Genomic DNA, 23,125 nt, shown 5'->3' on the forward strand with positions numbered 1-23,125 from the left:
GCCCCCAACGCTTTCCCCCGGCCGCCCCCCAGGAAGCCCCTTAGCGGGAAGTCACTACTTACTGCGGCAGCCGCTCGCGCACAGGTGATGCCAACAGCTCGCAGCAGCTTCACCTGTGCGGCCGTGCCCCTGCCTTGCCCAGCAGCAGCCCCGGCGGGATGGAGGAGCGAGCACAGCTGCCATCGGCAGGTTGCGTGGATCAGGAAATTAGGGCAGGCGGCAGGGATTGGAGGCGCTCGAGAGCCAACCAGCGGCTGGCGGGGGCCCCCGTGAGTCACCGGGCGGCCGCCGCACACAGGAGCTGGGCGGTTCGTATAAGAGCGTCGCGGGGACACCCTCCCCCTTGTGCATGTCTCCGGCTCGCTGCTCCCCACTAGCCCGGGCCGGTGCGCGCGCTCCTCTCCTTCCTGCCGGAGCTGCCTTCCCTGCAGGCGGCCGGGCAAGGTGCCGAAAACCGGGGAGCTCCCCCCGCCCCGGCTGCTCACTTGTTGTGCGCGCAGCAGCTGCTGCACACGATGGGCACGTCCTCGCTCCGGGGGCTCTGGCTCCTGGCGGCGCTCTGCTGGCTGCTGGGCGAGCGCGGCTGTGTGCGCGGTGAGTAGCGACCGTGGGGCTCGGGGCGTTTTTATTGGGTGTCCCTTTTCCCTCCCCGCCTCCCCTGTGTGTCTCAGCCCTACAGCCGGGGCGGGTAGGGGGTGGGCGCGTGCTGTTGGATTGACACTGAGCCCGCTTTCACGTGAGGCACCTCTGCGGGGACAATGGGGATTTAGTTCCTTTCCCCACCCCCGGCGCGTGCTGGGGAATCACGCTTTCAATGAACCTGCATGTAGGTTACTGAGCTGCTGCATCCAGAGGGTCCCACTGGAGGAGAGCAGGGCGCGCGAGCGCTCTCAGGCAGGCTCGTGACTAGCCGTGTTCGGGGGTGGGGAGGGCCACGCAGGGAAAGAGTGGAGGAGGAACTGCTCCTCCTCCATAGCTCAGCAGCTGAGTAACAAGCACACGGATCTTGTCGCTCCTGAGCGTGCAGGAGTATGGGAAAGTCGGAGCCCTGTGGTCTGAAGACATCGGCAGAGGACTAGCTTATGGAGGGGAGTACCCCTCCCTCACTCCCTACGTGGGAGGGGAATGCTTCCCCACTTTCAGTGGTAGGTGGGCCCCAATCCCTGTGGCTTCATTAGCTTGCCATCCAAACAATAGACGTTGAGGAAATGACTTGAGTTTTGTAAGAGCCCATTACAGGATTTCACTCTTATTTCCAATCCCTGCAAGAAGCATGGTAAGGTTCATAGTACTTGCCACACAATTGGGGCCAATTACACTTGGCTGCCTCCTTATTCCAGCTGTAGGATGAAGTTTGGGTGTGGGGAAAGAGGCTGGCTGGCTTGCATGGGGGGTGGGGGGGGGAGGAGACTGTAGTGTGTACTTATGAGCTATCGAATACTGTATAGCCAAATACTGAATGAGTATCTTTCAGGAGTTGTCTGGTGGTTCCTGTGTTGCTCTAGTAGCTAGTGACACTGGCCCCAGCTCAGGCCAACTGCGGTTTCTATTTTTGTGTAAATGCTCTTTTGGTTGGCATTGTGGGGGAGAGGTGAACTTTGACTTTATAGTCACAAACCTGAAAGAACAATTTAGGTTTAATTATCCTGAGTGTGTTTAAGCCCATATGTAGGTGTCTTTTTTAATTGTTCTGCCTACAGCTGTTAAACTAAAAAGCTAACATTTGCAACAACACCTTAGCTATTGTTTTGATTTGATGTCTAGTTGGTGACCATCAATTAGGGTTCACCAGACCTGTTATGATGACTTGCATTTGTTGCTGTCTGGCAACTGCTGAATGTACTAGCAACTTGAGATAGATTTTTAGGATTGGGAAATGGTGGGTTAGTTGGGGGAGAATGCACTTTAGAAAATGCCACTCTCAGAGGCCTTGCTGACACTGGCAGTAAACTACTTCTTACTTCAGGAAAAGGACAGAGTCAACACCTCCAAGCAGATCTCCTTAGTCAGTATCAGCACTTGGGATGACACTCGAGCTCCTTGCCAAAGAGAAAACATGAAGTAGCTAGAACTGCTCCCAGGGATAAAGGGAAGAGCATGTAATACTCCCTCCACCATATACAAAGTAGTAATGAACATCTGTTTCTTTCTAATCTTGAGTGGTGTAACAGTGATATCATGGACCAAGCATGACCTTAACAAAAGCATTGAGCCCTTCTGCTCACAGCAGGCTCCCAACTGGGGTGTGTGTGGGAGGGAGACTTGAGAGGGTCACAGTTTGACCTACAGAAAAGGAGTGCCTGACAATCACAGGGGATACTCAATATAGTAATTGAAGACTTCTGCTCCATGTAAGCCTCCTAAATGCTGCAGCAACAGGCCCTGGGTGGGAAGCAGGTTCTGGAAACCATCTTGCTTGCCCACCATGCAAAGGCAGCAGATGGGAATGTGCTGAATGTCAGGAGAGACGCAGATGGTTGGGTGGGACCCTTCAGCTCAGCCCTCCCAGCTTCCCCTGCCTGGGGCTGTGCTGAAGGTCTAGGGTCAGAAGGGGTTGCTGTCTGGTTGTGGGGGAGCAGTATTTAATGGGTGCAGGCTTTGGCTCTCTGCAGGCTTGTTGCTGCAGCAGTCAGTCTCACTTTCCAGGACCCAGCTCCTTGCCCATTTCACTCCCCTGCTGTCTGTGCAGAAGAAACAGACATGCTGAAGTCTGGTGGGGAGTCTCTTTTCTAGGACCCAGCCTTCCCACAATCTGGGTGAAAATCAGTCAAGTGTTAAAATCAGCTTTTTTTTAAAAAAAAAAAATCTGAATTTCAGAAAACTAGTAAATGCCAAAAATGAAGAGGCATAGCATGTACAACTACAACTGAAGTGGCTTAGGCTGAAACCAGCTAAAGCAATTGGATGGGAATTACCCATTACTTTTTTTTTAAAGCTTACTTTGATAGATCCCCAATTCTGGTTCTTCTGTAATCGGGTTATTTGGACCTCATAACTGTTACTTCCAAGAACAGACTCTTCTTCCAGACTCTTACTTGACAGTCCTCAGGGAAGACCAACTAATATGACCACTACAGCAATATCCCAGCCTCAGTTTGGAAAAGCAGAGCTAATTTCATTTATTTGAAAAATCAAACAACTTGATCTCGAGTAATCCAGTCCCTTAAATAGGAACAGAGGTGGTGATTTTGCCCAGAACAGCTTATGCTGCTACTACACTGTTTTTGAAACAAGTAACGCATCCACTCTGAGTGGAGGTATAGGACTAGATTGCCAACAGTCTAACTTGAGTGATTTCTAATATGTACATGGTGCAAGTAAATCTCATTTGCCTAGTTTAAGGAAAAGGCAAATCAACAGTAACATTTCTCATTGAGCTTCCTGCTACAGGGATGTAGACTTGTGGGAATGTGTTCGATATAGACATACTGTATGAACAAATCTTAAGGTAAAGGGGCTCATGCTCATGCATCCAGGTTCAGAGTCAAATGGTAATGATCTGTAATCTTTAGTGTTAAGTTTAAGTTCTTAGAGGTGTGATCTTGCCCTTTCATACCTACATGTCCCAATATAATCAGCAACTTCTGCTTCTAGGTTACTGTTGCAAACTACTTGTAGCACTTCACAGAACCCATTCTCACAGTACTATGCAACCTCTAAGCATTAGCTAGCAGTATCTAGTGACCTCCTGAGGTCCCTTCCAACCATGATATTCTATGTAACAAATCAAGGAGGGGAGGAAGAAATCCAGGGTAAAGGATAGCTCTGCCACTGCCCCAGTGTTTGGCAAAGGACAAGTATTTCTGTCTTTAGACTCAGAAGTACAGACTGGTGCTTAATTTGGGGTGTAGACCATTCCTATTCTAGTGCCAAAATGACTATAAATCAAGTTATTTGAAGAGCAGCTGTTTAGTGTAGCTGGTTCAGCGCTCTAAAACTGGAAGTCTTTTGGAACAAAACACATCCTTAAAAATAGTAAAGGTTAACTACTCTAACTTGTTCCTACAGATTAGTAGTACTATTAATCAAATGATGAACTTGCAATCCTGAACTCAATCATTGCAGCAGTAGTGATTAAACTGAAGTATCAAGTGATTAAATTTCCCTTGGAGTTAAATGCTTAAATGCAGACTTATGTAGAATAATGCAGATGTCACTAGAGTTGCAGTAATGTGATCTATGTAGATGTTGCATCTACAACTAAGCATGCTTTCTGAATGTGGCATTTAAAACTTTTTTGTTTTTTCTCCTTGAATGATCCCATTTTGGCAGGGGAATGAAGGGTCCCAAAACACTAGAGACCTATCTCCTGCTAGATTAGGACCTGTTACTATCTTCATCTGCCCCAAACAATAGCATGTTTGCTTTTGACTACCTGCACTCTCCACTGGCTGAACTTCTGCATGACATGCAAGGCTGGAGTGGATAATCATAGCAAAAGATCTGACTATTAAATCAGTTCAGTTTAACTGGTATTTCACTACTGTAACACATCCTATAAAATGAGATGTTATGTCTTGACAGATCTAATCAAAAACTGATCTAGTTTCATCTGCTTGTCAGACATTGTAGCAGTGAAAGATATTTAAACTGTTAAAGACAACTTGCATACAAAACTTGAAATACATTGGCTTCCTAATATAGGCTGACATTTGGCAGCACAGCATGTATTGACAACATTAGATGTTCTGCAGGTGAGATTGCACTTGCCCTCACCCAATTCGTTCTGCCAGTACTTTTGGGACCACCAAGTGGCAAGTTGATGGCCACCCCATGTTATGCAGTGGACTTCCTGCTAACTAAGTCAGCAAGTTGACTGTGCTCTTGTGATATAATTGAAGAGACTTGGTATACTGGCTTGCATTTTACTCTTGCTAGAATAGATTGCAAACAACAAATGGTGTGGATTTTTTGTAATATCTAAAAATAGATGCCTTCTAGCCTTGATGCCAAGAAAATAACTCATCAAATGATGCAACAAATGAGGGAGAAGCAGGAGTCTTGCATCATGCTATAATCACTCCTCTAGACCTTAAAACATAAATGTAATGCATGTAAGCACACAAGACAAGGCTTGTGCAACTGCTAGAGAGACTGCTGCTGTACTGAAGCTGATACTGGTTTGATATCAGTGTCTGTGTGGCATAATGTGATTCTCCTATGAGGAATAGGGTCATTCAGCTTCACTAGAACAAGTTGTACTGGGGAAAACCTACTTATGAAACATGTACAGAAAGATGTAGTGAGTCCAGCTTGCAAACAGAATACATAATCATAACCAATACCCATAGTGCAACAGAGCTGTAAACATTTGTACCCATCTTTCTCTAACTCAAACACTTGGCAAACAATTCTAGTACAGAAAATAAAAGTAATGGCTTCTTCTGATTTTTTGAAGTACTGCCTTCAAATCTATTGACAAATACTACACGCTTCTAACTAAAACCAACGCCAAACAAAGGCAATCTAACTGAGCTGCCCATACACAGACAAGGTCTGCATGAGGCACAACACTTATCCTTGAACTTGTAATGATTAAAACTTAAGTGCTGTAACTTAATACTAAGACTTTGTTCTGCCCTGGATTTGAAGCTCTATTGACCGGCAGAGTATGTAACCTACTTACTATTGCCAGACTCTTCAATTTCCATATAGTAGGAAACTCTTCTAAAAGCTTCCACAATAGAGCTGAAACCTAGCCTTCCTCCATATGCTGTCACAGATTTAAAATAGGCTGGGCTCCTTTCTAAAGCACCTAACTGAGGAACACAAGTGTATGAATTGCCACAGCTGTCATCTTATTGCAAGGGCAAATGTGTGTTGTAAACCATGTCTATTTCTGCCATAGAGTGAGGTAACATGAGATACTGGCATGGAAAACATAACTGGATGTGATAAGTCATCCCTGAAGCTTCCTAGGCTTAGTGGATTTCAACCCAGTAAACCTGACCATACCACACTTGGCCAAACAGTCTACTTAATAAATATTGTCCAAAGAACTCTTGTATAGTTCAGAGATGCAGAGTGAGACACTCTTGCATTTGAAGTCAGAGCAGGTAATCTTTCCCACACTCTACCTACTCTTGCTTCTAAGTGAAAAAGGCCCATCAGTAAAATGTAGCTATAGTAGCTTGACTAACTGACCTTCTTAATTCAAGGTGCAAGAGCAAAATGTGAAGAATCTCAATTCCAGTGCAGTAATGGACGCTGTATAACTCTGTTATGGAAGTGTGATGGAGATGAAGACTGTTCTGATGGCAGTGATGAGAGCTCCTGTGGTAAGCCTTTGTGCAACTGCAAAGTGTTCCTTGAGTAAACTCCATTGGTGAGGCATAACAAAGTCTTGCTTAGGAGAAGAGTTCCACTAATGCTAATATCTGGTTAGTGGTGAGTGAGCCAGGCAGAGGGAGGCAGTAGAGTCAACAGGCTCACAAACCAGGGTTTTATAGGATATCCAAATCTAATGCCATCTTGGTCTTGTTCAAGAATAGTGTATTCTCACACAGGTGTAGCTTTAAAACTTGCATTCAGGCTTCTGCAGGACTGAGTCCAGGCAGCTATAGTGCCCTTCTAGCTAAACCTCAAAGCAACCTGTTCTGTCTAGTCAAGGTAATTGACCCCTCCCATAGCTATAAAGACATCACTTAAGATAGTGACAAACTTGAGCATAAAGCTGTCAGTCTCTGATATGACTGGAACACCTACCTAGATGGCTGGACAGCTTAAAATATATCAACAAGCAAAGTACTTCATTGGCTGCCCCATAAAGCTATCTTTAGGGGTACCCCTCTTTCCAAATATGTCTGTCTGCAGTGGTGTTCCATAGCTCTCTTGCTTTGTTCAGGGACAATCTAACTATCTTAGAGGGTTGTACAAGGAAACTGACAACTAGTCAGCTTCTTCTGTCCTGAGCTCCTTACAGCTGCCTGTGCAGTCCTAGACCATTTTGTCACCAGTGCCTTGACACACATGGAGCTGAAAAGGGAAAAACTAGCTAGAATGCTGTTTCCTTGCTTTTTCCTGCAGTGTCCCTCTGAACTAGCTAAATATTTCTACTTAAAACCAGTTTACTACTGCAGTGCAACTCTGCCTTCAAGAATCTGTTAAACCTAACTCATGAGTTATCTTATAAAATAACAAATCATAGTAGATTAATATTAGTGAAAATCATTATGGATTACAGCCTCCATTTCCTTTCCTCTAGCACATCAGGTAGTATTAAATTCCCCTGGTATCCAATTTCCACCGTGTCTAATCATATGTTGGCTAATCACTAATTAAATACAATACTTGCATTTGTTAAAGGACTGAATTGAATTTCCTGTGCAAAAGAGGAACACTGTAATCTATTGCAGACTGAGCTCTTCAAAAGCAAGAGTTGACAGTTAAAACTTCATCCACCAGCAAACATGTAGCCTACAGTGATGTATACCTATCTCATAGAGCTGGAAGGGACCCTGAAAGGTCATCACATCCAGCCCCCTGCCTTCACTAGCAGGACCAAGTACTGATTTTTGCCCCAGATACCTAAGTGGCCCCCTCAAGGATTGAACTCACAACCCTGGGTTTAGCAGCTCAATGCTCAGTCACTGGGAGGGATAGCTCAGTGATTTGTACATCTCTGCTACACCTACTGTTTTTTTCAGTCAACATATTGGTCAGATTATTCTGACTGTCAATAATACCATATTTCTCACTTGAAACAAATATTAACAAATTGCACCTTCCTTCACCTTCCCCCTAACTTGACATGAGAACTGATGTTCACTAACAAACTAGACTTCTCTTGCAGGGCTGAGGCTGGCCTTTTGAAAGCAAAAAGTTGAAGTGCAAAAAAGACCAGAAGCTGTTTCTTTCCACCCAAGCTACTAAGTACTTGTATATACATTTTAAACTGTAATGCAGATGTGAGAACCATTCTAATTCAGTCTGACTTTATTGAAGTCCCTCTTGTGTGCAACTTAGAATTCTGGCCTGTTAATACCTCAACCTAATCTAGACTCTAAAATTTGACTTAAATCTAAGATGTCCACTGATGAGCAACTCATGACTTGTTGGCCACAAATATTGGCAGGATTGCTGTATCTGTGCATTATCTTACAAATGGATACAAGCAGATGTTGGTCTTGCAATCTTTAATAGCTTAACTCTTTGAAAAGACCACTTGCTTTGCATCCAATACACTCAAACTATTAGTGCTTTATAAAGCAGCTTTGGGTGGGAGGAGTGAAGATAATGCTCAGAGTGGCAATTCTTTGAAGGCTGTAAACCATAATATCTCACTGCTCATAGCCAACATATTAATTGGTACAACTCTCCAGAAGTTCACACCATAACACAGGAGATGAGTATCCTAAACATCCATTAGGCTTGCAGTAAAATGCTTGTGGCATCCTAGGTTCTTGATCCTAGGAGATCGGCTGTTAAGATATAATTGTACATAAACATACTGGAACTCTTCCTTTGCAGTGAAAAAGACCTGTGCTGAATCTGACTTTGTGTGCAACAGTGGTCAGTGTGTCCCTAACAGGTGGCAGTGTGATGGGGACCCAGACTGTGAAGATGGATCTGATGAAAGCCCTGAACTGTGCCGTAAGTGAGCCTATCATTGTGCTGACAAGCAAATTAAATCTGAGCAGGAAAATTAAATCTCTCAACCAAAAACTGTCCATCTTGTAGCCTGTCGTCATAACTCTAGGTTTTAAAACTAGCTTCTTATTATAAGCAATCAGTTGCATATACCCACTACTTGAGCTCTTCAGGCTACTAGGGTATTGTCAGCCCTACTTGAAAGCCCCTTCAAAGAACAGTCTTCAGAGTTACAGATTATCTCATCAGGAACAAGGGAGAGACTTCAGTGTCTGATCAATTAATCTATTTCAGTATCTGCATAAAGCCCCCATTACCTTTGTAATCTTAGCCAGACCTGTGGGCTATTAAGGCTGCTCAAGATTCCCTTTTATGTGGAAACATAACAGGGATGTCTGTAATAGAATGTCTGAAGATCTTTGAGCATGTCCTGGAATTGCCTTGTCCTCCTGCCCTTGATGCATTCTGTAGACTCCAATTCAGTTATGGGAAACAGAGTAGAAGACCTTGACTCAGTTTCTAGACCTTGATTGTGAATACAGCACTCTAAAGGGTTCCTCATGGCCCTGGCTGCACCTGAAAGTTAGTTCATGCACCCACTGCTACAGTATTAATGAAGGGAAAGACTGAGTAAGAATTTCAAACATTTGCATGGGACTGCACAGGCAGACTTAACTGCCTTCTTAACTAACTTAGCCCTACCCTGTATCACTACTCCTCTGAGAATGAAACAGTAACTCTAAAATAACATGTGCCGTACAGATAGACATCCGCATAATTCATAAGGTAACCTCCATAGCCCAGATAAAACAGTTCTTCCTCTCCTAGAACAACCTGAGGCCCTTTCTAATGGTCAAAGTATTAGAACTGACTCTACATTTCACTTGGGATGGACAGTGAAAACAGCAGTGAACTTACTGCAGCTTTACACTTTCACAAAGAGCAATATCTGGATTTAAACACTTTGAGTAGAATCTTTAAAACCTAAACTCTAGACCTCCTAAGTAGCTCTTGAAACTGACCCCTCTCTCTCTCAAATTCACTCCTCAATAGACCTGAGAACATGCCGGGTAAATGAAATCAGCTGTGGTCCTCGATCAACTCAGTGTATCCCTCTGTCCTGGAAATGTGATGGTGAAAATGACTGTGACAGTGGTGAAGATGAAGAGAATTGTGGTAAGGGAAGAAACAAATGGTAGCCTGTATAGCTTTTTTTCAAATGTACTTGGCCTGCAGATGAACTAGCTGTGTAAAATAGCCAACTCTTAGAACTATAACTTCTGTAAACTCAACTGGAGTGACTGTTAGTAGTCACATCATACAATCAAATGCTACTCTTCCTAGTCCTATTCAGTTGAACTTGCTATAAGTGATTTTAAAACTTGTTCATTTGTATGGTGAGGACTACCATTGTAAGTGCTACAATGGGTCTAATATCAGACAAATTTAAAAGGCTAAAATAAGTGCCTCTAAGCAAGGACACTGCCTCCTAACATGAAATCTGAATTATAGTTTGAGTACCAACTACCAGGCTCTCTGCAGTGGCTAAGTAGTAATCCATTCTCTCTCCAAATGGATACACTCCAAGGAATGGAATGAAATAGCAATGATTCTTTTCAAGACTCAAAGCAAAACTAACTTGTTGGACCATCCTAACTATTATACAGTTCATTAGAGAGCAAAACTGTCATTTGCTTAGTGGTGATCCACTTAGTACTATAATACTCATGTGGCTAGTCCCCTGTCATTTGGACTTCATAAAGCTGCTGTTCTATAAAGCCTCGTAGCAGTTGGCTTTAGCTGCTACACTAACAAATTCCCCACTTCGTAAACATGTACTAAAAGGGACTCTATCTCTAGATTTAGACAGCAGCTTATTTTCTTAACATAGATCTTACCAAAGATAATAAAATCTAGCTTCCCCTAGCCTGTACTTTCAAAGAGTGTGCAGAGCTTCCTCCCTACTATTCCCCACTGCCCTCCAGTCTCAGATGTTCAAGAACCAACTCAACAAAATGCACAGAGGATGTGCAAGGTGCAAGAAGCTCACATTCTAAAACAAATGTCCTCTGAGTTGATACTGTAAAAGTGTCTCTAAGACTTAGACACTATACCCAGCTTCAGAGTAAAGGCTTGCATAGATGTAGAGGAATAGAATATCCAAATATGGGACATGAACCTAACACAGAATGGCAATAGTTTTAATGACTGCAGTGGCTAACTAGAATTTTCTGAAGTAAATACTTGCATAAGTGATCTTCACCACTACCCCTTTGTAGAAGACTAACTTTTGAGTTAGGTCAATTAAGAACCTGCTGTAGAAAACCAGATGGTGCAGTCATAGTTCATAGTTCTAAAATCCTGACACTAATTGAATTCCCTCTCTATTACCAGGCAATGTAACTTGTAGCCCTGCAGAGTTCACTTGCTCCAGTGGGCGATGCATCTCCAAAAACTTTGTCTGTAATGGCCAGGATGACTGCAGTGATGGTAGTGATGAACTGGACTGCACACCACCTACTTGTGGAGCACATGAATTTCAATGTAAAAGTTCTAGCTGTATCCCTATTAGCTGGGTATGTGATGATGACGCAGACTGTTCAGACCAGTCAGATGAATCTCTAGAGCAATGTGGCCGCCAGCCTGCCCGTCCTGTGAAATGTTCTCCTAGTGAAGTACAATGTGGCTCAGGAGAATGTATTCACAAGAAGTGGCGGTGTGATGGAGACTCAGACTGCAAGGATGGAAGTGATGAAACAAACTGCCGTAAGTAACTGTTGTACAGTCATAGACTTTAAGGTCAGAAGGGACCATTATGATCATCTAGTCTGACCTCCTGCACAACACAGGCCACAGACTCTCACCCACCCACTCCTGTATCCAACCCCTAACCTATGTCTGAGCTATTGAAGTCCTCAAATCATGGTTTAAAAACTTCAAGGTGCAGAGAATCCTCCAGCAAGTGACCTGTGCCCCATGCTGCAGAGGAAGGCCAAAAAAAACCCAGGGCCTTGGCCAATCTGCCCTGGAGGAAAATTCCTTCCCGATGCCAAATATGGCAATCAGCTAAACCCTGAGCATGTGGGCAAGACTCACCAGCCAGGCACCCAAGAAAGAATTCTCTGGAGTAACTCAGATCCCACCTAATCTAACATCCCATCACAGGCCATTGGACATATTTACTGCTAATAGTCAAAGACCAATCAATTACCAATATTAGGCTATCCCATCATACCATCCCCCTCCATAAACTTATCAAGCTTAGACTTGAAGCCAGATATGTCTTTTGCCCCCACTGCTCCCCTTGTGAAGTTCTGGAACAGCCTTTCTCCTCTGGTTAGAAACCTTCATCTAATTTCAAGTCTAAACTTACTGATGGCCAGTTTATATCCATTTGTTCTTGTGTCCACATTGGTACTGAGATTAAATAATTCCTTTCCCTCCCTGGTATTTATTGCTCTGATATATTTATAGAGCAATCGTATCTCCCCTCTGTTGCCTTTAGCTTAGGCTAAACAAGCCAAGCTCTGAGTCTCCTTTCATAAGACAGGTTTTTCCATTCCTCAGATCATCCTAGTAGCCCTTCTCTGTATCTGTTCTGGTTTCAATTCATCCTTCTTAAACATGGGAGACCAGAACTGCACAGTATTCCAGATGAGGTCTCACCAGTGCCTTGTATAATGGTACTAACACCACCTTATCTCTACTGGAAATACCTCGCCTGATGCATCCCAAGACCGCATTAGCTTTTTTCACAGGCATATCACATTGGCAGCTCATAGGCCTCCTGTGATTCAACCAATACTCCAAGGTCCTGGTCCTCCTCCTGTTACTTCCAACTGATGTCCCATGTTTATAACACATTCTTGTTTATTACCTAAATGCATGACCTTGCACTTTTCACTATTAAATTTCATCCTATTACTCCAGTTTACAAGGTCATCCAGATCTTCCTGTATGATATCCTGGTTCTTCTCTGTATTGGCAATACCTCCCAGCTTTGTCATCTGCAAACTTTATTAACACATTCCCACTTTTTGTGCCAAGGTCAGTAATAAGATTGGTCCCAAAACCAATCCCTCAGGAGCTCCACTAGACCTCCCTCAGCCTGACATTTCACCCTTCAGTACAACCTGTTTAACCAGTTCCTTATTCACCTTTCAATTTTCATATTGATCCCCATCTTTTCCAATTTAGCTAATTCCCCATGTGGAACCATATCAAATGCCTTACTGAAATAAGTAAATTAGATCCACTGGATTTCCTGTGTCTAAAAAAAATCAGTCTCCTTCTCAAAGGGGATCAGGTTGGTTTGGCACGATCTATCTTTTGTAAAACCATGTTGTATTTTTGTCCCAATTACCATTGATCTCAATGTCCTTAACTTTCTCTGACTTTTTTCCAAGACCTTGCATACAACAGATGTCAAACTAACAGGCCTGTAGTTACCCAGATAACTTTTCCCTTTCTTAAAAATAGGAACTGTAGCAATTCTCCAGTCATATGGTACAACCCCTGAGTTTGCAGATTCATTAAAAATTCTTGCTAATGGGCTTGCAATTTCATGTGCCAGTTCCTTTAATATTCGTGGATGATTATCTGGGCCCCCCAATTTAGTCCCATTAAGCTGTTCAAGTTTGGCTTCTACCTCAGATGTGGTAATATCTACCTCCATATCCTCATTCCCATTTGACATCCTACCATTATCCCTAAGCTCCTCATTAAAGACTGAGGCAAAGTATTTGTTTAGATATTGGGCCATGCTTAGATTATCTGTAACCTCCACTCCATCCTCCGTGTTTAGCAGTCCCACTCCTTTCTATTAAAGGGGAGAAATTTCAACTCATTACCTCTTCCCTAGTTCAATCACTGGCTCTCCCAAAACATCTTAAGGCTTCAATTACTTCTGTAACTGAGTCACCAAGACCTTCAGGATTCTAACTCTGTAGCACTTCTCTCTTCAGCTTCCCGGACTTGTAGACCAGACCAGTTCAAATGTGAAGATGGGAATTGTATCCATGGTAGCAGGCAATGTAATGGTGTAAGAGACTGTCTAGATGGAACTGATGAAGTCAACTGTAAAAATGGTAAGAACAGAACTAAGTAGTGAAACTCTTCTTGTTTATAACAGGGCTTTCTAGATTTTTACCTAATGGCCCTTTCCCTCCCATTATCTTGACAGTCAACCAGTGCTCTGGATCTGGCAAATTCAAGTGCAGAAGTGGGGAATGCATAGACATCAGCAAAGTGTGTAATCAGCAGCAGGACTGCCGGGACTGGAGTGATGAACCCCTCAAGGAATGCAGTAAGTGAGCCACCTACTTGGAATGTCACTCAACAGGCTTGAGATTAGTCTGATTCTTGCCTGCAAGAATCAGACTAAAGGCACCTGCACTAAGTAACTTTCCATGGTTGGGAGACTCCCTTTAAAGACTAAAGGATCTTGCTTCTAGTTAGAACTGAACAGTGGCTTGCCTGCATCTTCTAACTTAAGCTTGCACATAACTGAAATGACTAGTGTGCTGCTTTATGCTTAGTCATGAACCAGGCTGCAGATAACTGTAAAACATAGTACAGAAACCCTAGCTTCAAATAGCACTGAGGTTCTCTTAGCTGAAGTCTGCAGTTGGCTCACTTGATGTACTTGCAGAACTATCTACATGTCAATAACATGAGCACCAACATGTCCCATAGGACTCTTAAGTGTCTGTTGCAAAGGGAATCTTTGCCAGTACTTGAATTTCTGCTGTATTCTAGAACTAGTAGCCTTTTAATTTAGACAGGCATGGATGGCCTGAGATTTCAATTAAGTTGCCACAACTGTTTTTTGGGTCTCTTCTAATTCTACTCCAGACTTGAATGAATGCCTGGTGAACAATGGTGGATGCTCTCATATCTGCAGAGACCTAGTTATTGGGTATGAATGTGACTGCCCAGCTGGGTTTGAACTGATAAACAGGAAAACATGTGGAGGCAAGTATCTACTACCATCTCAACCTCCTAAATGAGTTAGTCTTATTATTGTTACAATACTAACTTTACAGACTTTCTTAGATATTGATGAATGCCGGAATCCTGGGATCTGCAGTCAAATCTGTATTAACTTAAAAGGAGGCTACAAATGTGAATGTAGCCGTGGCTATCAAATGGATCTCGCTACCGGAGTGTGCAAGGCAGTAGGTAAGCACAACTAGCAATACTCAATTTATCAGGAGCCCAAAAGCATTAGAAATATAAGAAAAGGTAGCCTCTGAAGAGGCTATGACAAAGGTACACCAGAATTACTGCACCTGGCTGGTGATCTGCAGTACACAGCTCCCCATAGCAAATACACCAGAGGACTGATTAAACTCTGCCCAACAAATTGGGTTCAAAGATTTGCTAAATCAGCCTCTGCTCTCAACAGCACAGAGGTTGAAGACCTCACTGCCACAAGTCACTTGTACCATCATTCTCTGTATGGTACAGGAAATCTTCCAGAGGCATTTAATTGAGCACAGTACTTTTTTAATCCTTCAGTAATCTCAAATATTGAGGACACTGGGGGTGAAGGAAAAACACCACTGGCAGTCTTTCAGTTTGAGCTATAAACTGCAGGAGAGACCTGTCCCTCAAAGCACTTATGCTTTCACACCATCAGCACTAGGGGAGCCAAAGGAGGCTGATGCTTTAATATCTCTGCACATGGTGGCTGCTAGACTAGTGTTCTAACAGCACTGTACTCAAAGCATCTAAACATCTGGGATGACACTAGTATAGTAAGAATGACTTGTGTCAACTAGAACAGCAAGTAACTTCTCAATCCTCTTTAGGAAAAGAACCATGTCTGATTTTCACTAATCGTCGGGACATCAGGAAGATTGGTCTGGAAAGGAAAGAATACCTCCAGCTCGTAGAGCAGCTAAGAAACACCATAGCTCTAGATGCTGACATTGCTGAGCATAAACTCTTTTGGGCTGACTTTAGCCAAAAAGCTATTTTCAGGTAAACAACCTGCCTGCTTCAAACTTTCCTCAGTGTTTGTTCTCATGAAGTTGTAGCTCTTAAAGTGACTGGCTAAAGACTTCTAAAAACTGTGACTTAAGTCAGACAAGCATTCTCTTGTGTACAGCTTGAATCTCTATAAGAATTCCTAATTTCAGTAACCATAGCCTTGAAGTCGAACACTCCTATTCAGTAGGATACTCTTACTCAAAGCTGTGCATGTACCCCTACTGACGTTGGAGTTGCAGCCAAAGTATGAGCACAACTTGAGGCAACTGTTCTGACTTTAAAAGTTTAGTTGAACTAAAGGTTAACAAAGGGCAGTAAACATCTTGGGTCTAGATTAAACAAATCTTTCAATTTTGAGGCTAGCTGCTTCAGAATTCTTGTGTTCAAGATTTGTACATATGCCTCAGACTGCTACTAGCTCAACTGGAACATCTCCACTAGTGTACAGTGGTTGAAACAAAGACTAAATCTTATCCTTTTTTTCCTCTTCCAGTGCCTCACTTGATAGTCGCGACAAGGTGGGCAAACACTTAAAAATCATAAGCAATGTACACAGTCCTGCAGCAATTGCTGTTGACTGGGTATACAAGAACATCTACTGGACTGATTCAGCTTTAAAGAGTATCTCAGTGGCTAGTGTTGATGGTGCTAAAAGGAAGATCCTGTTTAATACAGGCCTAAGAGAGCCAGCCTCCATAGCTGTGGATCCTCTTTCTGGGTGAGCATTACACTGCACAACAGACTAATGCCAAGTCATCTTGGTACTATACTAACCTAGATTGGTAAGCAAACTACAAAGCAGTAAAATGAAATCTGGTTAGCAACAGGCTTGCAGAACATACCCATTTGACAGTAACAAGTTGAGCACACTGGAATAGGCTTGGCTCAGCCATAATGTATAGATTAATTCTAGACCTTCCTGTAACTACAACACATACAAGCTAGTATTGCTTCTTACATGTTAAAGTATAATTTAAACTACAATATAGCTAAACTGCAGGATGCCTAATGCCTTGACTCTTTACAGCTTTATGTACTGGTCTGACTGGGGTGAACCAGCCAAAATAGAAAAGGCAGGCATGAATGGACTTGGTAGACAGCAACTGGTGACAACAGACATCCAGTGGCCTAATGGAATTGCACTAGGTATTTCATGTTCTTGCAAAATTAACTTCCCTGAGAGCCCAAAATGCCTTTCAGAAATACTGACATCACTAGATCTTTAAGAAATCCCAGTTTGCAAGTCAAGACTCCCTGGAAAACTTGTGGAAGTTTACATTAGCATGGTAACCATGAGAAGGCATTGAACACACTAGGAGCAGCCATGGCTATTGTGCAGCCATGGCCTCTAGGCACTATGCATTCAAGCTTCTTCCAATTCTAAAATTAGCAGCTTTGGTCAAAGCATTGGCAGTCTTTTGAAGTGTCCTCCCCATTGACAGCTTGCTTGTAGCTTGACCCATAGCAGATACTGGCAGATAAAATGGCACACCATTCATGAGATAGCACCAACATAGAGTACCATTGACAAACATATTTGTCCTAATTATAGGACTACAATCTCCACTCGGAGAACCACAATCCAGGTCCTACTGTGGTAATACCACTGCCCTCTGTGAATTAGTGCACTTTTTTCTTCATGTGGGGGAAACCTACCAGTGGAAGTCAAATGCATATGCACTCTAGATGGCATTTGTCAGCTCTTACTAACCCAAAGTTAAGTACCCCCAAAGGCAATATGAATAGTGAGGTTTTCCAGATAAAACAAGTGCTTGTGATCAGATTCAATGTGCTAAAATGCAACTTATCTCTTCCTAGATCTTGTAAAAAGCCGCCTCTACTGGCTTGATTCAAAGCTACATATGCTGTCCAGTGTGGATCTGAATGGCCAGGATCGTAGGATTGTGTTAAAATCGCATGAGTTTCTTGCTCATCCTCTTGCTCTAACAATATTTGAGGTAAGAGTCTCCAAGCATCCAGTAGGGAATTGTGACTGTAGGCTCCCTTTGGAGGGGCAGTGTACAGCAAGACTAATAAATGGAAGACTGCAGAAAAGCTGCTGCAATGGGATTACTGTAGCCTCTATACAGAGGCAGAGTAACAAATACAAAAGTGAATATATTCTACACTAAGGCTAGCTATCAAATTTAACAGAACTTCACATTGCTTCAACCATAATGTGAGTGATCCTAATCTAGTTGAAATGCGTTGATATGTCAGAGTACTTGTGATCACTAAAGCAGATTCCCCATGCACAGGGGACAACTTAATCATCCCTGGTGATGGACAAACCAAACTGGTCCCAACCATAATAGGCTGCAATAACTTTGTCTCCTAGGACCGTGTCTACTGGATTGATGGAGAGAATGAAGCAGTCTATGGTGCCAATAAATTTACAGGATCTGAATTGGCTACACTAGTGAACAACCTCAACGATGCTCAGGATATCATTGTGTATCACGAGCTTGTTCAACCATCAGGTACCAGATGTAAACTGTGGCAATGTTACTTTCATTGTAAATGTCTGCCTTGTTCCTACTTGACTTTAATAGTTATTAAAGAAGCCTAGAAAATCTCCCTGTAGGGGAGTGAGGTGGGAGACAAGCTCAAATCTGACTGGCCAAAAAGCACACTAAGCAGAACTATCACTACAGTAGAGGTGGTAGTACAGGGGGGGCTGTTCAGAGGTCCCCCAGAAAGAGTAAAGCTGTATACTGTGCTGCTACTGCATGGCTTGATTTCCATGGCCTAGAAACTGTCCAGTCAAGTATGGACAGTCAGTATATCCTCTGCCATGTACCAATGCTAAACAGTTGTCTGCAAGACTAAAGCACTGGTCTGATTTTAAAATTGACTTGTGCCAACAGGCACAAACTGGTGTGATGAGACCATGAAGAATGGTGGCTGTGAGTATCTGTGCCTGCCTGCTCCCCAGATAAATGAACACTCTCCAAAGTATGCCTGCATATGTCCTACTGGATACAACCTACAAGATGATGGCCTAAGGTGTAAAGGTATAGTGACACAACTGAAAAGTTACTGTAGAGGGGACCTAAGGAGGGACTCTTGTGCAATCAAGACTCCTACAGTAATGTTCTAACCTGACAGACTTAAGGCTCCACTGTTGCTACATGATTAGCATTTATGTCAGGACTTAAACTGTGTTGGTCTAACTGAAATCCAAACTCTTGCAACAATTATTGCATTACCTGCAAGTCTGTGCCTGGCTTCTGCATATTCATCACCATATACTGTGATCAGACCTTGTGCATTCCATCAGAATGGGGGTGGGGGAGGTGACTGAGCTACTAGATAGCTGGAACTTTCAGAGCCATCCACTCAGCTTGCCTAACTCAGTGGTTCTCAACCTTTTCCAGTCTACTGTACCCCTTCAAGAGTAGTAATCTTGCATACTGCATGTTTCACCTTACTTAAACTACTTGCCTACAAAATCAGACCTAAAGACAAGGGTCACTGCACACTATTACTAAAACCTTGCTTGCTTTCTCACTTTTGTCTGTAAGATTTTAGTTTGTATTGACTTTGCTAGTGCTCTTATGAAGCCTGCAAAACTAGGCAACTATCTAGATGAGTTGATATACTCTGGGGGTATGCAAAGGTCTTTCAGGGAGTACATGTACTTCTGGCTGAACCACTGGCCTAACTTGTAACTTCTCTAATCAAATGTTAATGAATACAGACTTGGGTGGGGGTCTAGCATTCTTAACTGGAGGATTCAGTTATGCTTCAGACAACAGCAGGTAAGTGCTAAAGTTGAATAGGCTCATGCTCTGTTGGGAGTTAACAATCTCCTGCCCAGTTAGTCTAACTCATTGAGTGGTCCTTAGACTGCAGTTCCATGGCAGGCAAAGCTCTGTATAATTCCTGTAGGAGCTCTTTAAATAACCAGAGGAACTTTAAGTAGCCATGCACACATTGTACAGTGTGCTCTTGAACTAGTTGATGTGACATTCTGCTGGAGTTCATGATCAGCACTCCAAAAACTTATCCCTGTATGTTACTGTTTCCACAGTAATCACTGTGGAGTGAGCAAAAACTCTAAATGTCCTGTCAAATACAGTGCCTACCTAGCTTACATCTTACAGCTTTGGATAGCTACCAGCAGGCCCCAGCAAAACTTGAACTTGTTGCACCACTTAGTGAAACACCAGAAATCTGGTTCACTTGTATCAAAGCTTTCTTAACAGTGAAAATTGGATTCTAAAAATATCTAGGAGTATCCAACTTCTGGTGCAAGCTATTGGCTTCTATGTAAAAGGCATATTTAACTGTCCAACCATACTTCCCAAAGCATCAGACTTCTGAGGTGGGGGGCAGGGGGAAAACCAGCAGCTGAGATTGCAACTTCCTAGCAGAGTAAACCTATCGCATCCTCAGTCAAGAACTTGGTCCGATAAAATGTAAAAGCTGCATGACCATTTACCATCTGTTAAACACTCACAACCACAGCTTAATAGCAAGCAATTTCAGAACTTCAGGATTAACTGGGTTCTTGATTTATAACCAGTTTCAGGTACTGGAACTACTGTGGCTTACATTGAGACAAAAGATACCAGCACAACAGAAAAACCACCAACTGTTGGACCAGTTCCTGGAGGTATTGGTCCCAATAACTCACTTTCAATCATGCATTACAATGACTGAACAGGGTACACAAACTGGCCTCAGACAACTAGCACAAACATGCTAAACCTGTGCATGCAAACAGGGAACATGTTCAGCATTCACATCTCAAATGGCAAGTGAGAGTAGTGTGGTGTTAAGGCTAGTTCTAGCATGTGTCCTCTTGTGATAGCCTAGCATCTCATGTTGGCCATGAAAATTACCAGTGAGACTCTTTTCCTAGGAAATCAACTTTCTGTAGTTGCATGAATTTGCAAGAGTACTTAGTGGGCTAAATGCTCTAGAATGCGTTCTTTACTTCTCACTAGCTTAACAATGAGTAGAGACAAGGTGATTCTTTGCTACAGTCTGAGGAAGCTGCTAGCCTTGGACTAAATTCTGCCAACCTAGCAGTAAATAATACATGAGACTGTATTTATTCCTCTTCTAGGACACAATTTCAGCAGTGCTGTGTCAGAAGTCAGTTCTGCCAAAGGAACTTCAGCTGCCTGGGCTATTCTTCCTCTGGGTAAGTGTACTTGGGTGCAGATAAGAGTGAGGCCCTACCTTAGAGTGGCTAGGTACAACTCAACATCATTCCAAGGGATTGACAAGTCTGAAAATAAATCCTTCAAAATAGAGATGGTTCCAAAAGCAGAACATAACATTCTGATGTCAATGCTAGGGGCACTGGCCATTTTAAGAGGCACTAAATCCACTAGTGTTGAAACTAAGCCCATTTAAAACTACTCCCTGTTCCTGACATCCCATACAAAAGGGAACCATGCACTTGTAAAGATCTAGTCATTCAAGTCTTAAGCATTATCACTTGTTCTCTACCTACTTAATCTGCTATCATATTCCACCAGCCCTAAAATCAACAGTCATTGCATGGTAACTTGTCTTATTGTAGGGTGGGGATGCAACTAGAACAAATATAGTAGCACAAGCCTGTCCTTAAAAATTCAGTTGAGGAAAACCAAGCTTCTGGCTGCCTATGGCTTGCACCCATAGGAAGAATTAAAACTGGACTACCACAAGACTTATGAGCTAAGCCAAACTAGAAATCATTCTAGCTGAATGTCAAGCAACTCATGACTTGTCTCCTTTATTGCAGTATTACTGGCACTGGCAGCAGCAGCAGGTGGCTACTTCATGTGGCGTAACTGGCAACACAAGAATATGAAAAGCATGAATTTTGACAATCCTGTCTACTTGAAAACAACTGAAGAAGATCTCACTATTGACATTGGGAGACACAGCAGTTCAGTAGGACACACTTATCCTGCAGTAAGTACAGATACTTGGTTTCTAGGTGGGAGCCAAAATGGCAGTTGGAGACCATGCTCTTTGTAGCTACTCCTGACAAACTTGGCCAACCTTCCTATAATACATTTGGAAGGCATGATCTGCACTTCAGACCTGACAATCTCCTTCCTATACTTCAGTAGGAGACCAAAGGAAGACCCATAGCCAAAGCATTGGGCTGAACAAGGCAAAAACTAATGTCACAGCCATTATGATATGCCACTTTCTAGGCAGCAGAGACTGGCTTGCCACCATGGCCAGGCAGCATGTAGAATTCCTGGCAGATACCTGGTACATAGAGCTGTAAGGCATTGGGCTTGCTATCAAATGAGCCTTGAAAAATCTGAGTTTGGCAAACATCCCTGTTGCATACACTTGAATGGCTTGCCAACAAGCTAGTTACTCTAAGCAGGGGTCCCTCTACAATGTCCCTTGTACCAGTATTAATTGGCAGGTGAAGTGAGGCCAGTGCCCTACATATTTTTGGGGTATGGGAGGGCAGGTGATTCTAGCATGTCTAGTGGTTCTAGTAACATGCAAAGCAGCAAGCCTGGCTTCATCACTTCAGCTACCAAAAACACACCACACTGAAGTGCAATAGGCTTTAGATGTCAGACTTTAAAAAGGAGTGTTTACTGTTACATTAACAGCTCTGGCTTGCCTTTTTCCAAAGAAACCTAAAACCGTGCAAAGATACAAATTGTATAAGTCTCTGGACAAGACATATCTTGCACAGTATGACTAGACTTTTTTCTTGCAACCCAAGACTTGCTTTTAATACACATTTGCTCCTTCCCTACAGATATCAGTTGTAAGCACAGATGACGATCTAGCTTGAATACTCTAGTTGGCAATCTACTTGTGTTCTACAATCTTTTGGATGGTAACAGGCAAGTAGCTGAAGATTCTTCCAAGATGGAAGAATGAAGAAACCCTCTGTATGTGTGGAGCAAGCTTGTGTAAATATCTTATACAGGTTACCAGAACTCTGTAAATATCTGTCCACAATTCAGCTTTTGATGGTTACTGTTTATCTGTAACCCTTGAATTCGTCAGTACTACCACTGACCAACTATTTAAAGCACTTTCCAGAGAGAGCCATATTCCAGGAACAACTTGTGCTATAGTGTACCACCTGTACATATTTGTATAGGCCACTTGTAAATATTCCTGAACAATCACTATTAAGCACTTTGAAATACTTCAAATGTAAATTATTGTAAACTCTTTTTCAATGGTTGGGTCAATGGCAATAGGAGAAAACGGGTTCAGATAAATTGCCAAAAATTTGTAAACATAAGTAGTTTTGTATGTGAATGAATTGTGAATCTTTCCTGCCTGGGACACCTTAGGGGTGTACAGAGGATGAATGCTCTCTATCAAAACCACTGTAAAGTTAAATGCTAAAATTAAAACAGTCAAAGTGACTAGTCATGTTCAGTGAATCTTATTACACACAATGGAATTAGAGCAGTTTTTTGGGGTCCCAGCTAGGTATGTCACTTAGCTCTTGGCCCCTTTCCTGTGAGCCTAATGCAAGAGGAAATATTCTAGGTTCTTTCTACCCTAAAACTCAAATTGGGAAAGCTAGTCTAAAAACTAATTTTCCAGT

The 23,125-nt window shown here is 42.8% G+C and overlaps 1 protein-coding gene across 2 annotated transcripts; it reads left to right on the forward strand.

The window, feature by feature from the left end:
* Positions 1 to 321: 321 nt before the first annotated feature.
* On the forward strand, positions 322 to 22,922 carry VLDLR (very low density lipoprotein receptor). 2 transcript variants are annotated; one of them, XM_024200176.2, is made up of 19 exons: positions 322 to 594; positions 6,159 to 6,278; positions 8,470 to 8,592; positions 9,643 to 9,765; positions 10,984 to 11,355; positions 13,554 to 13,676; positions 13,772 to 13,894; positions 14,443 to 14,562; positions 14,644 to 14,769; positions 15,402 to 15,573; positions 16,076 to 16,300; positions 16,610 to 16,728; positions 17,401 to 17,540; positions 17,921 to 18,062; positions 18,450 to 18,596; positions 20,111 to 20,200; positions 20,657 to 20,734; positions 21,323 to 21,495; positions 22,316 to 22,922. In XM_024200176.2, the coding sequence occupies exons 1-19, from the start codon at positions 516 to 518 to the stop codon at positions 22,349 to 22,351; spliced, it is 2,631 nt and encodes an 876-aa protein (XP_024055944.1). In that variant the 5' UTR covers positions 322 to 515; the 3' UTR covers positions 22,352 to 22,922. The 2 variants fall into 2 exon arrangements, with proteins under 2 accessions (XP_024055944.1, XP_024055945.1); XM_024200177.2 differs by lacking the exon at positions 20,111 to 20,200.
* Positions 22,923 to 23,125: the final 203 nt, after the last annotated feature.

Source organism: Terrapene carolina, unplaced genomic scaffold (genome assembly GCF_002925995.2).
Source record: "Terrapene carolina triunguis isolate 2854851 unplaced genomic scaffold, T_m_triunguis-2.0 Scaffold113, whole genome shotgun sequence".
In the NCBI taxonomy this organism is placed as follows: domain Eukaryota; kingdom Metazoa; phylum Chordata; order Testudines; family Emydidae; genus Terrapene; species Terrapene triunguis.

Excerpts from the sequence above, each read along its gene's own strand:
- VLDLR (XM_024200176.2), top strand. The coding sequence starts at position 516 with ATGGGCACGTCCTCGCTCCGGGGGCTCTGGCTCCTGGCGGCGCTCTGC. Across the intron at positions 8,593-9,642 it reads TGAAAGCCCTGAACTGTGCC|ACCTGAGAACATGCCGGGTA; the intron begins GTAAGTGAGCCT and ends ACTCCTCAATAG. Across the intron at positions 15,574-16,075 it reads AGCCAAAAAGCTATTTTCAG|TGCCTCACTTGATAGTCGCG; the intron begins GTAAACAACCTG and ends TTCCTCTTCCAG.